We start from the raw sequence: 13,848 nt of genomic DNA, 5'->3' as shown, positions 1-13,848 counted from the left end.
TTGTTCTTTTTGTGTTTGTTTGTTGACATGGAGTCTCATGCAGCCCAGACTGGCCTAGAATTCCCTATGTAGCCAAGAATAACCTCGAATTCCTGATTCTCCTACCTCTGCCATCATCTAAGTGCTTGTATTACAAGCAAACACCAGCACATTAACCCAGGGCTCTGAGCACAAAGCAAGCACTTTCCCAACTGAGTTCTACTCTTTTGAAAGTGCTAGCTTAAAGTCAAACACGCCTTAAGAGTCCTGGCTCTATCTAGAGTCAACCATGTGACTTTATCCACCTGTAAAGGGTTAAAATCACTCCTATGGTGCAGATCAATGATCATTCAAAGAGTTAAAGTGGTGGACGGCTGAGAGGACTCAGCAGCTAGACACCGGCTATGAAATTTAACAATCAAGTTCATTCTCCAGGACTGGTATGGTAGAGCGCGAGAGCTCTCATCTAGGCTGTGGCCTGAACCCCACACGCGCCTGTTCCTGAGTGGGTACATACACACTAAACGTAATACCATTTTTAAAGTCCAGATAGCTCAGCTGGATGAGGGTGTAAGAGGACAGGCCACACAGGCTCTTAGAATATTAGCAATTATCATATTCCAACTCATTTTCTTTTTTTTTTTTTTTTTTTTTTTTTTTGGTTTTTCGAGACAGGGTTTCTCTGTGTAGCTTTGCGCCTTTCCTGGAGCTCACTTGGTAGCCCAGGCTGGCCTCGAACTCACAGAGATCCGCCTGCCTCTGCCTCCCGAGTCCAACTCATTTTCATCTGTTCATTTATCATTTTGGTTTCCGTTTGCTTCCCCCTAGCTCCATGGTGGCAAGCCCCCATCTCTCTTTGTACAGTACTGTGTCCTAGAGAAATGTTGGCCACTGCCAGGGCCTAGTATGTGTTTGTTAATGGACTCCCTCCCCACACACACACATCAGAGCATCCTAGGAAACCATCTTTGACCTAAGCCCTGTGCCCAAGCCCAGAGCACCACCGCCCCCAAACTGTGGCTAGAACAAAGACAGCCAGGCCACCTGCCTGCCTCAAAGATGCCTATGTAAGCCTTTGTTCTCAAAGTACCCTGCCTCACCCCACAAGTATCAGCAGCACCTGCTCCTGTTCCGAACCAGCAGGGTTTGGGCAATGATGCCTGATAAGCCAGGACCACAGGCCCACATGGCCTCTGGACTCTGACAGGCTGAAAAATAGCCAAGATCAGCCCAGCCTACCCCCAAAGCCCCACCTTCCTCACAGGCCTGCCCATCTCTCTATGGTCTGGCCCAGCTCTGTCTGTGCCACCAGGCCTGACCGTTGGCTAGCTCATGTCCCTCTGTCCCTGAAGTAGGTTTCCCAGATGTTACCAAGGAGACTTGCATCCTGCCCAGGGTTGCCAAAGCAACCAGCTCAGTGAGAAGCAGCCCCTCAGCCTCTAGCCTGTGGGTGTGCAGGTCCAGGAATGAGATAATCACAGATTAACAGGAACCAGCCCCAGCCAGCTGCACACCAGGGCAAAGGCAAACCCTGGCATCCGCTCTGCAGTGCCCAATTCCTGATCCCCTCCCCCCTTCCTCCATCTGTTCCTGCCTTTGCCTGTCTTGCCTCTCCCCTGGACTCTGTAAAACCAATGGCTGGTCTTGATGTGCCAATTATGAGAGTTACGCTACAGGCTGTGTGGGTCAGTGGCCTTATAAGAAGACGTGTGTGCACACTGAGGAAGGGCCAGTTGAGGACCCAATAAAAAGGAGGCGTGTACAAGACAAGAAAGGGGCTCTGACCAGAACCTCCCCTGGTATAGACTGCCAGCCTTCAGCCGTGTGAGAGACACGTTGCTGCTGTCTAAGCCTTTCGGACAGTGGTATTCTGTTGTGTATTGGTATTGGATGCCTGGGCAGACAGTGGTATTCTGTTATGTATTGGTATTGGATGCCTGGGCAGACCGTTCCAGGAACAATGAAAAGTCCCAGGAGGGAGAAAGGCTTCTAAGGCTATTCTTCTCCCTTGTGACCTTCCATGTCCTAGGGCAGAAACTCAGAGAAGAAAACACCAGCCTTACATTTACCAGGAGAGTGAATGAATTCATCTGTATTGAAGGCACCATGATAAGTAGGGCTTCGTTTTTTAAACCTTTTTTTGTTGTTTTTATCTGTGTGTCTGTTTGAGTACGTGCTGCGTGTGAAGGCAAGGAGGCTATAAGAAAGAGCTCTCGGAGCCAGAGTTACAGATAGTTGTGAGCTGCCCAACATGGCTGCCGGGAACCAAAGTCACTGAGGAAGTTGTGAGGGGCTGGAGGTTGGGGATTCTGAACTAGCGAGTCATCCTAGATATACTTTGGCTTACAAAGGGAGGGACCTTCAAGAGCTTTCTTACACTTTCCTCCCTCTGGGGCTCTGCCTTGTCTCTTTTCTACAGCTGAAGAGAAAACCAACCCAAGAGAGGACAGTGGTTTCAGTGGTGTGGTGGCTCAGATATTTGAATGTGTAGTCACCGTGGTGTGGCATTATGTGAGACGGATGAGGAGGTATGACCTTGTTGGAGCAAGTGTGACCTTGTTGGAGGAAGTTTGCCCCTAGGGGTGGGCTTTGAGGTTTCAAAAGCCCATACCAGGCCCAGTCTCAGCCTCTCTCCCTCCCCCACCCCACCAACTGCAGATCAGGATGTAGCTCTCAGCTACTGTCCCAGTGACCGCCTGCCTGCCACCATGCTCCCCACCATGATGATCACGGACTAACCTCTGAAGCTGTAAGCAAGCCCCCAATTAAATGCTCCCTTTTATAAGAGTTGCCTTGGTCATGGTGTCTCCTCACAGCAACAGAGCGGCCACCAAGACAAGCAGCAAACTCTAACATCTAAGGATCCTGGGTTTGAGTTCCAGCTCCAGGCATCTCTTCCCCAACCACCCTCAAGCCCAAGATGAGTTCTCACTCTGTGGACCAGGTTGGCCTCACACTCAGAGATCTGCCTGCTTCTGCCTCCTGAGTGCTGGATTACAGGTGTGCACCACTGTGCCCATCTTCTTTTTTACTATTACATGTATGTATCCACAGGAGGGTGTGTCACATCACGGTGTGAAGGTCAGGAAGCAATGGGCAGGGTCAGTTCTCTCCTTCCACTCTGTGGGTTCTGGATCAAGTCAAGGCTTGACAGCAAGCACCCCATCTGCCCTTCCATTCATTTCTAACAGATCTGGGAAAGGTTACTCAACTTCTCTCAGCCTCTTTTCCCCATCCAGAAAATGCCTTGGTATATCGTCAGGAGAGTAGTGATGGGAAAATCTACATAGAAAGTATTTGGCACACGGTCACCACCCAACACATGACTGCTACTGTAAATGTTACTATGGCAATTAGCAAACAGAATTGAAAGGTAAAGCTGAACTGAAAACTGACAGGGGAGGTAGGTGGCTGTTCACCCCAGCCTCTCTGACATCTAGGGTGACCAAGGAGGCCACCAGGCACCCCTGGCCTCTGTGCTGCACGGGGGGGTGGGGGGGGTGGGGGGGTGGGGGGGGGTGGATGAGCTCACCAACCTCATGGCAACTAAGGAAGGAGCCCAGACAGCCATGGAAATGTCTGAGTTCGCTGAAGAATGGAAGCTTTGATTATCTGATTGCGGCTGTGGCAGCCACTGTGGATGGCGTGGATGGCGGAGGACCAAGGATCCCCACAGTAGAATCACTCTCAGGACAGAGGCGGAAGACAGCAGCTGGGCCAGGTGTGAAGTTGCACGCCTGTAATCCCGGGACTCGAGAGGCTGAGGCAGGAGAACTGCCATGAGTATGAGGGCAGCCTAGGCTGCATAGGCCAACCTAGGCTACAGAATAAGAGGAGCTTCTCTTAGAACATATAAGGGCTGGTGAGGTGGCCAGCAGGTAGACACTTGCCACCAAGCCTGACTACCTAAATTGGATCCCCAGGACCCATGTGATAGAATAAAACAGACATACATTCTCTCTCTCTCTCTCTCTCTCTCTCTCTCTCTCTCTCTCTCTCTCTCTCTCTCTCTCATTTTCCCTCCCTTCCCCGCCCCCACACTCACAAATAAATATGAAAGACAAACAAGCAAAACACAACAAGGCAGGAGGATCAGAAGTTCATGGCCAGCCTCAGCTACATAACAAGGTGGAAGCCAGCCTCAGCTACATAACAAGGTGGAAGCCAGCCTCAGCTACATGAGGCCCTGTCTCAAACAGACAGACAGACAGACAAAGCAACTATCACAGTATCTGGCGTGAGGACCCAGATCAGGGAAATAGCAGCAGAAATATAAGGCACAAAGCTAGCTAGGACCTGGTCCAGGGAGACCCACCCTCCACCCTCCACCCCCCACTCCCACCCCCCACCCTCCACCCTCCACCCTCCACCCCCCACCCAGAGGCAGGGAGGAAGTTGAAGATCCTCCAGGAAGTTCTCCACTCTGACCCAGAATCAAGACTCCTTAGGTGGGTCAGGAGCTCCTCCCTCGGCCACCAGGAGACAGAAACACCAGGTGTCTAGCTAGCATTAGAGCCTGGGGGAGCGAGAGGGAGCCTTGCCACTGTCCTAAGCACTACTTAGTGAGGTGACCAATTCAAGAAGTATTATATTTTTAAAGCCGGCCAGTCCTTACATCCCCAAACAACTGAAAATAAAAATTCAAGCAAAAAACCGATACTCAGAGGCTGGAGAGACGGCTCAGTGGTTCAGAGCACTTGCTGCTCTTGCAGAGGACCCAGGTTTGGTTCCCAGCACACAGATGGTGGCTCACAACTACAACTCCAGTTCCAGGAGCTCTGACACCCTCCTCTGGCCTCCTCAGGCACTTGGCATGCACATGGTGTATATACATGCATGCAGTCAAACAGTCATATACATATATAAAAAATAATACAATATTAACTTTAAAAAAAAAACCTATATGGAAATGTTCATAGTACCATTACTCATAATAATCAAATGTTGGAAACAACTCAAATGTCCACGAACTGATGAATATGTGAACATAACGTGGCTTAGTCATGCAATAAAATATTACTTGATTACAAAAAGAAGAGAGACATACTACATCATGGATGAAGCTCAAAAATATGTCAAGTCAAAGAAGCCCAACAAAAAAGACGAGTTACTATTATTCTATTTCTATGAACTGCCCATGATAGACAGGTCCAGAGAGACAGGAAATGGACTGGTGGCTGCCAGGGAGTCAGGGGCAGCAAGAGTCGCTGCCTAATGGTCACAGGTTTTCCTTTGGAGGCAATGAAAATCTCCTGGAACTGGATAGAAGCGGACTATCATTGCACAATACTGTAAAGGAAGTAAATGCTAAATTACTTCACTAAATTACATGCATTGGATGGTAAATTTCACATCATGTAAATTTTATTGCAATGACTTTTTTGGAAGGTGGGAGGTGGCTCACCCACTTTCCATCCATGGGTGACCACTGGGCTGAGTAACTTCTCCCCAAAGCTTTCTCAATGGTCTGTTCCTCCACACTCAGCAGGGAATGAGGAAGCACTTAGAAAGAGTTGGAAGAGGAGGGAGATCTCATTCCCTGTGTTTTTCAGTAAGAAGCATGAATCCCCTCCCTAGGCACCCTGCACCTCTCACTGAGAACACACACACACACATACACACACACACACACACACACACACACACACACACACACACACACACACACTCTTTCTCCAGGCCATGTCCCGCCACTGCCCACACACCATAGGATTCCAGTGCATCCCTTGCCACTCACTTCCGGCAGCTCCCCCATGCCCAGCCCAGCCTTTCCCTGACATCCCTTCCATCTCTGACCTTGTCACACAGACCTAGGCTGTCAACAACCCAACTGTGCAAGCATGTGTCTCCACGCCTCCCTCCATCTTGACTTTCCAAGAGCATCAGCACATGACAGCCTATGATGCTAAGAGTATTAACCTCAACACACAATTCCTCAGGCACTGTCAGTCGGTCCTAAGCCCAGAACTACACCTGGCTTCAACCGGATGCTCCAAGATCCATGCTCTTCAGACCAAAAGGGGGTTATCAGTCGTGTGTCTCCAGGAAAAGACCAAACTCTACCCCTGAGAGGGAAAAGTGGAGGCCACTTCACATCAGCCTGACTGGTGGAACTATCTGACAGCTCCCTGTTATGACAGGTCCCAGCAGCTGTTTTAATTAAATCGGCGAGGAACCAATGGGCTGCAACAGAAAAAGGCTCAGTGCCGCCGCCGCCGCCAGTGAATTTCTAGATGGGCACTGCTAAAATCACAGCTGGATGCTGGCTGAGTGCAGAACACTGGGTGGGCAGCTGAAATCATGGTCCTGGGGCTGGTGGAATCACAGTCCTGGGTCAACACCAACACAATTAGAATAGAATTCTGGGTGGCCACTAATCTACCAGAAGGGATGCCCATGGCAGGGTTGACATGGGTAGAAGAGAATTTATAGTGAACACTGAATAATTATGATAGCTTTCTTTTAGTTCTGGTGTGTGTGTGTGTGTGTGTGTGTGTGTGTGTGTGTGTGTGTGTTCACACGTGGGGGGGGGGTGCCAACTAGGCTAAAATACTGTATCGTATCCCCAGAGCTGAAGTTACAGGTGGTTGTGAGCTGTCCAACATAGGCACTAGGAACCAAACTCCGGTCCTCTGAGAAAGCAGCAAGTGCCCTTAACCACTGGGCCAACTTTCCAGCCCCCAAGGGTGACCACTTTCTTAGAAAAGAAAAATAGGATCAAGTACCTCGAAGTCAGGCTAAGGAGGAAGGCTGGCAGACCCACGGATGTGCATTCACAGACATTGCCATTCACACCCTCCCTCTCCCTCCTCCCTTTCTTCCTCCCTCCCTTCCTTCCCTTCCTCCTCCCATCCTTTCGTCCTCCTCCCTTCCTTTCTTCCTTCTTTGACAATGTCTCACTAGCCCAGGCCTCAAACTCACACTCACCTGGCCCCAGCCTCCCAAGTGCTAGGGTATCAGGTGTGTGTTACCAGATTTGTGACTGAGTACAGGAAAGCAGGGACCCTCTCCTATCTTCTCCTGCCTTCTGACAAAGACACAGAGATCTCACATCCCCCCATAAAACTAGATGTTAGGTAAAAAGGTATACAGTTCCTGGGGACTCCTCCAGGCTTCCATGGAGCCAAGAAAAGAACAGTCTCTTTTGGGGGGCAGGCTGTGAGTGCTGAACAAGGTCAATTTGCCAGCCCCCAGCAAACTCCTGCCCTTGAAAACAGTGCTCAGCTTTGCCCCTTAAACTGATCTGCTAAGTAATTTGGACAAATCAGTGTGCTTTTTTCTTTTTCTTCTCATTTGCAAGGGAAGAAATGTATCCAGATGATGCCCATAGATTCCTTCCTCATTAACAATCTCTTCTTGGTGCTTGGAAACAGTCTTTACACATGCTGACACCAAGAGTCTATTTATTCATGTATTTATTTAGCAGCACCGAGGACTGAATCCAGCCCTTCACTCATATTAGGCAAGCACTCTACCACTGTTATAGCCCCAGCCCACAGCGGCTCATTTGTAATTAGAAAAGAATGCTTCTGCAGGTAAATAGATGGAACTGGAAAAATTATACTGTGGCAACCCATCTACAGGAAAATAAACACACGATTCTCCTTCATATGTGGGTCATAAGTGAATATCTCTAAGTTTGTGGGTTCAGTGTAGAGTTGATGTGGAGAACAGGAATCTAGAAAGAGGCCCTTGGGAGGGGATTCCTTAAGAAAGGGTGGGCAGTAGATCTAGTTAATATGAAAGTGAGAGAGGAGATGCCGGAGGTGAAGAAGTTTAAGTAGGAAAGAGGCAGGAGCGTGTGGAGATAAGGGGGCAGCGGGGAGGAACTGCTAGAACAAAGGGGATATGAACGCCTTGGAAACCCCCAGTCTCATAACCAAACTTCTCTAAGTTGGAAGGGAGATATCCTACATGGCTGGGAATAGGCAAAAACGGTGCCACGTATGGGATAACTCCCTAGGGGCCCCCAAAACAATATAAGCTCTTGCCATTCCTCCTGGACGCCCACCAGAACAAGATGATAAGACCCTGCTGCTGAAGATACACCTTGGCTGCATGAAATAAAGAGATCAAGCTGGAACTGATGTGGAGTCCTCTTCCCATGGCAAACTTTCATAGTGCTGAAGGTACTATTCAAGCTGCTGTGGGGAGATAGGGCATCAGCGGTCTTACCAAGCTGAGAACCCTATAAGCTATGATCCTACCAAACTGCGAGGCAAGACAGGCCGACTCATGCAATCATGGCGCAACCGTTACGGAAGTAACCAACCACTTTATGCTCTGATTCGAGACCCACTCCACAGGAGGGAATCCGAACTCAGTATCGAACTCAAGGGGCTAAAGCCCCTTGTCGCAGAAGCTAGAGGTCCTGTGGTTCAGCTGAAATGACGTAGTGTCAAACTACCTTCTAAATGTATATGTTTATACCCATAGACAATTACCACACTCAGCTTTACCTTAATTGGAGAACTCTTTCCAGTGAACTGTGATGGAGGCAAAAATCTATGGCTTGTAGATAAATTTCTAAATGGTCTTATTAAATAAAAAAAAAAACAAACACGGAGCCAAATATAGGGGTGAAAGCCTTAGAGATCAGGGAAATAGTGAGAGCCACCAACCACCTTACCTCACCAGCTCTGTAGCCTCCTAAATACGATGACTTCCTGTCTACCCAGGATTTTATTGCCTTGCTGTCCTGTCCTCTCATTGGCTCTTAGCCCAACTACCTCACTTCCTCGTCATGCCTGTCTGTATAGACCTCCGGGTCTCTATGGCTGGTACTGGGATTAAAGGTGTGTGTCACCACGCTTGGCTCTGTTCCCTAGTATGGCCTTGAACACACAGCGACCCTGCCTGCCACGTGAATGGATTAAGGGCATGTGCTACCGCTGCCTGACTTCTACGTTTACTTAATGGCTTGCTATTTCCTCTGATCTCCAGACAAACTTTATTTATTAACATACAAATAAAATATCACCACATTTCAACACAAATAAATATCTCCACAATGGCTTCACAGGGTGCTGAGAATAAGTGACAGGTGAATGCTCAGCCCCAAATAAGACATTTGTATCATTCGCTCCAAGGCTTAGGGAACATTAAGGAAGAGAGGCAGAAAGACTAGAAGAGACTCAGTATGGGAAGGACTGTGAAATGCCATCTTCTGGGAAGTACATAGTCACTGCAATCATGAACTCTCTCCACAACTAGAGTACCGCACTGGGTCTGCACAAAAACGGGCCATCAACAGCCAGCTGTGGACCGGGGAGGGCTCAGGGGGCTCCACCCCTCACTGCCAAACTATTTCCTACAGACAGATCCAGGGAAAGGGACAATCGCTTCAGGGGTGCATCCACTGGGGACCCCACCAGACTCCAACGCATAGCCCCAACCCACAGAGCACACAGATGGCTCCGGATTTAAAAACAAAAAACAAACAACAACAACAAAAAAAAAAAACAGGCCCTACAACAAAATAAAAAATCATGAACCTAGGAAAAGAACAGGTAGGGAAAAGGGAGGGCTCATAAATGTGGGTGGAAAGTAGAAGAGGCTGAGGGGAGAGGGTAAGCAGGATGCATTATATGCATGTATGAAACTAATGTAAAAATAATAATGTGTGTCTATTGCACACATTTTAGAAAAGAAAATATAAATAAAAAGGAAGGAAATTGCATGTGATTCATTACCTAGAGCCCTTATGAAATGTTCCCTTTGACTCTTGTTTTGAGATTGTTGGGTTTTCCTTCTTATTCACATAACTGCTCTTTAACAAGATGGGGAGCACAAAGCAGGCAGGGATCACAAAGTCTTTTCAGCTTTGCATACTGTTCTTATGCTGTGAGCGTCCCCCAAGTCATCAGAGTCTTTGAAAACACAATCCTCCCCCAAGGGGTGATACCAAGATTCCTTAGGCATTTACTTGTTTTCCTAGTCTAAATGATACCGTCATGAGCATCCTAGCCTAAAGATGCAAGTTACCACCTGCATCTCCATTTCCTCACATCGGTTCTTCTCTGAGGAATTACCAGGTCAGTAAACATGACTCCAAGAGGGCCTGTGCATGTATCACCACATTAATTTCCATAAATCCACCAAGACCCACCGATTTCCCTGAGCAGACTGGAGGGGGGATTGTGAAAGACAGAGGTAGAATGCAGGACCACAGTTTGTCTGTCATTCCTTCTCCATCTTGAAGTTAACTGCCTAGCAAGACAGGAGGCAGAGTTCTGAGCCTTTAGGGCCCGAAGCCTGACTCTGTTTCTGACTCTTACTGGCTCTGGAAACTGAAACCAAGCCCAGGTCCCCTCATCTATGAAATGGATATGATTACTTCTGCTGACTAACCAGAGAAGCCTCTGCACTTCCTGAAAAGATGTCTGTGAACAGCCTTTATAAACACCAAGGCTCTGGGCCAAAGGGCACTACTACTACCCTAGTCTTATCCCAAGAGACTGAGAAGTGGGCTTTTGTTTTTTGTTTGTTTGTTTGTTTCATGTTATGTGTTTCAATTGTTGTTGTTTGGGAAGCCCTGGGGCTTTAAGCTAGCATTGTGCCCCTAGAACTACATGCAACTGGCTCCGATAACGATGGGAAAGCAGCTTTCCGGAGAGAATTAGCTGGGTTCAAGCGCCTGGGAGAACCTAGCAGCATCTTCCAAAGGTCAGAGACGTTTTGGAAGCTGTGAGGCCCGGGGCTGAGCTTAGGGCCTCCCCAGAGGATGCTGGGTGGATGGAGGGACATAACAAACATTCCTGGTGAAGATACATCCATTTCGAAGCTCCCTACCCCTCTTTCTAGGGTTCAGGCCAGATAATTTGTCTTTAGGTGAACTGAAAAACCAAGCTGATTCAGTCGGTGCAAAAGACCCCGCGCTGCAGAAGACCCCGGGAGCACGCCATCAGCTCCTGCCTTTTCAGTCCTGGATCTCTAAGACCCTCTTAGAGCCCTTAGTTGCTTGGAAATGCAACTAGTGCCTCCAGCCGCATCTCCCCAGACCAAGGCAGATACAAAGAAGACCACGGTGACTCTCTGGCGAAGCTCAGCTGGAGAACCTGGGTTTCCCTCCACACTGCCCTATCCACCCCGCAAATGCCTTTCCCACCTCTTCACGCCTAACATCACAGGAGGAGACTCCAGTGACGTTGTCAGGGCAGACAGGCAGAACTGCGCAGACCCCCACCGACCGCCATCCTCCCTCATTTCCACCATCAGCACCCATCAGCTGCTACCCCAGCCCACCTCCACTGCCAGAAGTGCCTCTCCCGCTGTCCAAATGTACACAACAGGTGGCACCTGCTGGTCCTCCCCGACCGCACCTCTGCCCACCTCTCCACCTGCGCCCAGCCCTCCAGCTGAGCCCTGGGCGAAGCCTACCTTTGAGGTTCTGGGGGTGGCCCCGAGACGCGCGATTCGGGTTTCCTCGCTGCAGAGAGGAGACACTGGAGAAGTTGTTACCCATGGCATCGGGACCCCAGGGGTGCTTCAGCGGGGGGCAGGCAAGGTTGGGCAGGAGCCGAGGAAAGGTGTGCAAGTGTGTGCGCGCGCGAGTGCGCGCCTCCGGGGGAGGGCCCTGGCGGGGCTGCGGCCGGGGGCGGGCGGTTCGCTGTCTCCGGCTCTCCCTGGGCTCGGCGGTCTTCTCTCGGCGGGTCCTGCCCGCTGTGGGGATCCTCGCGCCACCCGGCTATCGGGCTCCCATGCCCCGCGCCCGGGGCGGCCCGGCCCCTGGGCCCCGGCCCGCGGCGCGCGCCGCTGCACTCTGCCTGGCTCTGGAGCTCGGGTTCCGGCTGCGGGTGGGCGGCGCAGCGGCGGCGCGCTCCCCGCGGGCCATAGAGTCGGGGCTCGGCGCGCGTCTGCTCAAAGGCTCGGCGGAGGGCTCGGTCCCCGCCCGCGGGGACGGCCGTGGCGACGTGCGTGGCGCCCTCCCGCCCGCGGGTGAGCTTGCAGCGCCCAGCTCGTGTGGACCGCCCCCGCTCCCGCCGGGTCCCTCCCGAGGCCGCCGCCACCCCAGCCCCCGCCCCAGCGTCGCCAGGACTCTGGGGCTCCGGTTGTTATGGCGACAGCTGCGCCGGTGAATGAGCGTCTTAGTGACACGCGCGCGCCCCCTCTGCCAGATGTGGCCCCGGGGCGCGCCGCGTTCCCGCTGGCCACAAGTTATGGACGGCGTGGGGGTGGGGGGAGCGGGGGGTCCCCCGGTGCGGTACCGCTCGGGACGTGACATCAGGAACAGATAGGGGTTCCAGAGCTTGAGCGTATTCCTGTCCTGGGACATAGAACTTGAAAACAAGAGGAACAGGACCTCCACAGCGCTGGGTGTCAGATGCCAGGGAGTGGCGAAGTAGCACTAACAGAGGTTCCCTAGCACCGGGTACGCGCCGGTCACAGGTTAACTTGCCCAGAAGTGAGTGGATGGTGGATCAAGACAACCGAAGTAAGGAATGCAGGCACTGCCCCTTCGCCATCCGGAGCTCCCAACCAGAACCCCAGGCAGACCCGTTTCCTAACTTTGGGCCTTTGCACGCTCAAGACCAGAGAGCCACAAGAGCAGAACCAAGCTGAGGGGGAAGGAACCGTGCTCAGGTACAAACCATGGGAGAGTTATCGGTTCAGCTGGAAAACTGACTGACTGGCTGATTCAGCTGGAAAACAAAGAGGCTGGGAGGGGGCGTAAGGCCTATGGTAGATTAAGGTGGCTTCCTGGAGGAAGGGGGCTTCTGTAATTGTCCTGTTCGTGTGAGTCTTTGCAGGAGGGAACCAGGAAGTCATTCTCCCACGTGGATCTGGGATTTCTCTCTCCCCAGGGGAAAACAGTCCACCCCATCCCACCTCCACCAGCCTCCCTGCTTCTCTGAGTCATTCCTGGCTCTCTAATCTGACTCCAGCAACTCTGATCCAGAGTCCTGGAAGGCATGAGTGGGGGCCTGGGCATCTCATCCACCAAGCCTCCATAGAACCCACCCTGAGTATTTGGGCATAGCTCATACTCTGCTCTTCCCTGACCAACTAAGCATCCCCTCTCATTTTCCATGTGATTATCCCATTCTTTTCATGGCTTTTCAAAGCAGCTTTTTTCTGCTTGGTTAGATTCTGCCTCTCCCATGAGAGAACAAGCTTGGTTGAGAGTTCCTCAGCCACATTCCCCATGGTGTCCTAGTCCCCTGGGCAGGTACATGACGGATTCTTAAAAGTATCTGTACCATGAATGGAACTCTCTGCCTGTCCGCAGTAAAACCCGACTGTGACCCTTGGAAATAGAGTCTCTGAGTCACCCGTTAGTCCTCTCTCCTGCCTTTTACTCCCATCTCATTCCATCCTTAAATTTCAGAGACTCCAAGCAAGCTAGAAATACCTGTGAGAGGTACGTCCTGGTGTTTGAGGAGAAAGACAACCAGAGCCCCAGCCCCCCGACACCAGCCTCTGGGGTGCCTGGGATCATGTGCTGACCAGCTGCAGAGTGGTCAGGGGGACTGGTCTCTTATTTATGGGCAGTGTCTTCCCAACAGTTACTCCAACTGATGACTCACGCATCAGAAATCTGTGGGCTCTCTTAACAGCTACACACATTAGCATACACACCTCTGCACTAACAAATGAACTTACTGTGCAGTGAGCAGTCTATATACTCAGTTCTGTACACACACACACACACACACACACACACACACACACACGGGGGGGGGGGGTAAGCAGCTGAGGAGATCAGGTGTTTTATGAGTCTGAATAAACATGTGGACTCTGTATAGAGAAGACGAATTCCCCTGGAGTGTGTGTGAAGAGCAGGGTCCTGTCCCGGGTTTGTAGACAGTGGCTGGAAAGGCTCTGGATCCTCCTGGGAAGCCTGGGTAGGGGGACAGAGGTGGACCTAAG

At 50.9% G+C, this 13,848-nt stretch overlaps 1 protein-coding gene across 1 annotated transcript in view; it reads right to left on the bottom strand.

Moving 5' to 3' along the window:
* Neurl1 (neuralized E3 ubiquitin protein ligase 1) overlaps positions 1–11,987 on the bottom strand; it is an 87,061-nt gene extending 75,074 nt beyond the window's left edge. The window contains exon 1 of the mRNA XM_016001837.2: positions 11,359–11,987. Coding sequence (XP_015857323.1) covers positions 11,359–11,443 — 85 coding nt within the window. The 5' untranslated portion in view covers positions 11,444–11,987. The remainder of the gene's footprint in view (positions 1–11,358) is intronic.
* Between the last annotated feature and the right edge of the window lie 1,861 nt (positions 11,988–13,848).

This window comes from Peromyscus maniculatus, chromosome 1 (genome assembly GCF_049852395.1).
Source record: "Peromyscus maniculatus bairdii isolate BWxNUB_F1_BW_parent chromosome 1, HU_Pman_BW_mat_3.1, whole genome shotgun sequence".
Taxonomy (NCBI): domain Eukaryota; kingdom Metazoa; phylum Chordata; class Mammalia; order Rodentia; family Cricetidae; genus Peromyscus; species Peromyscus maniculatus.
This window is presented reverse-complemented; position numbering and strand designations above follow the sequence as displayed.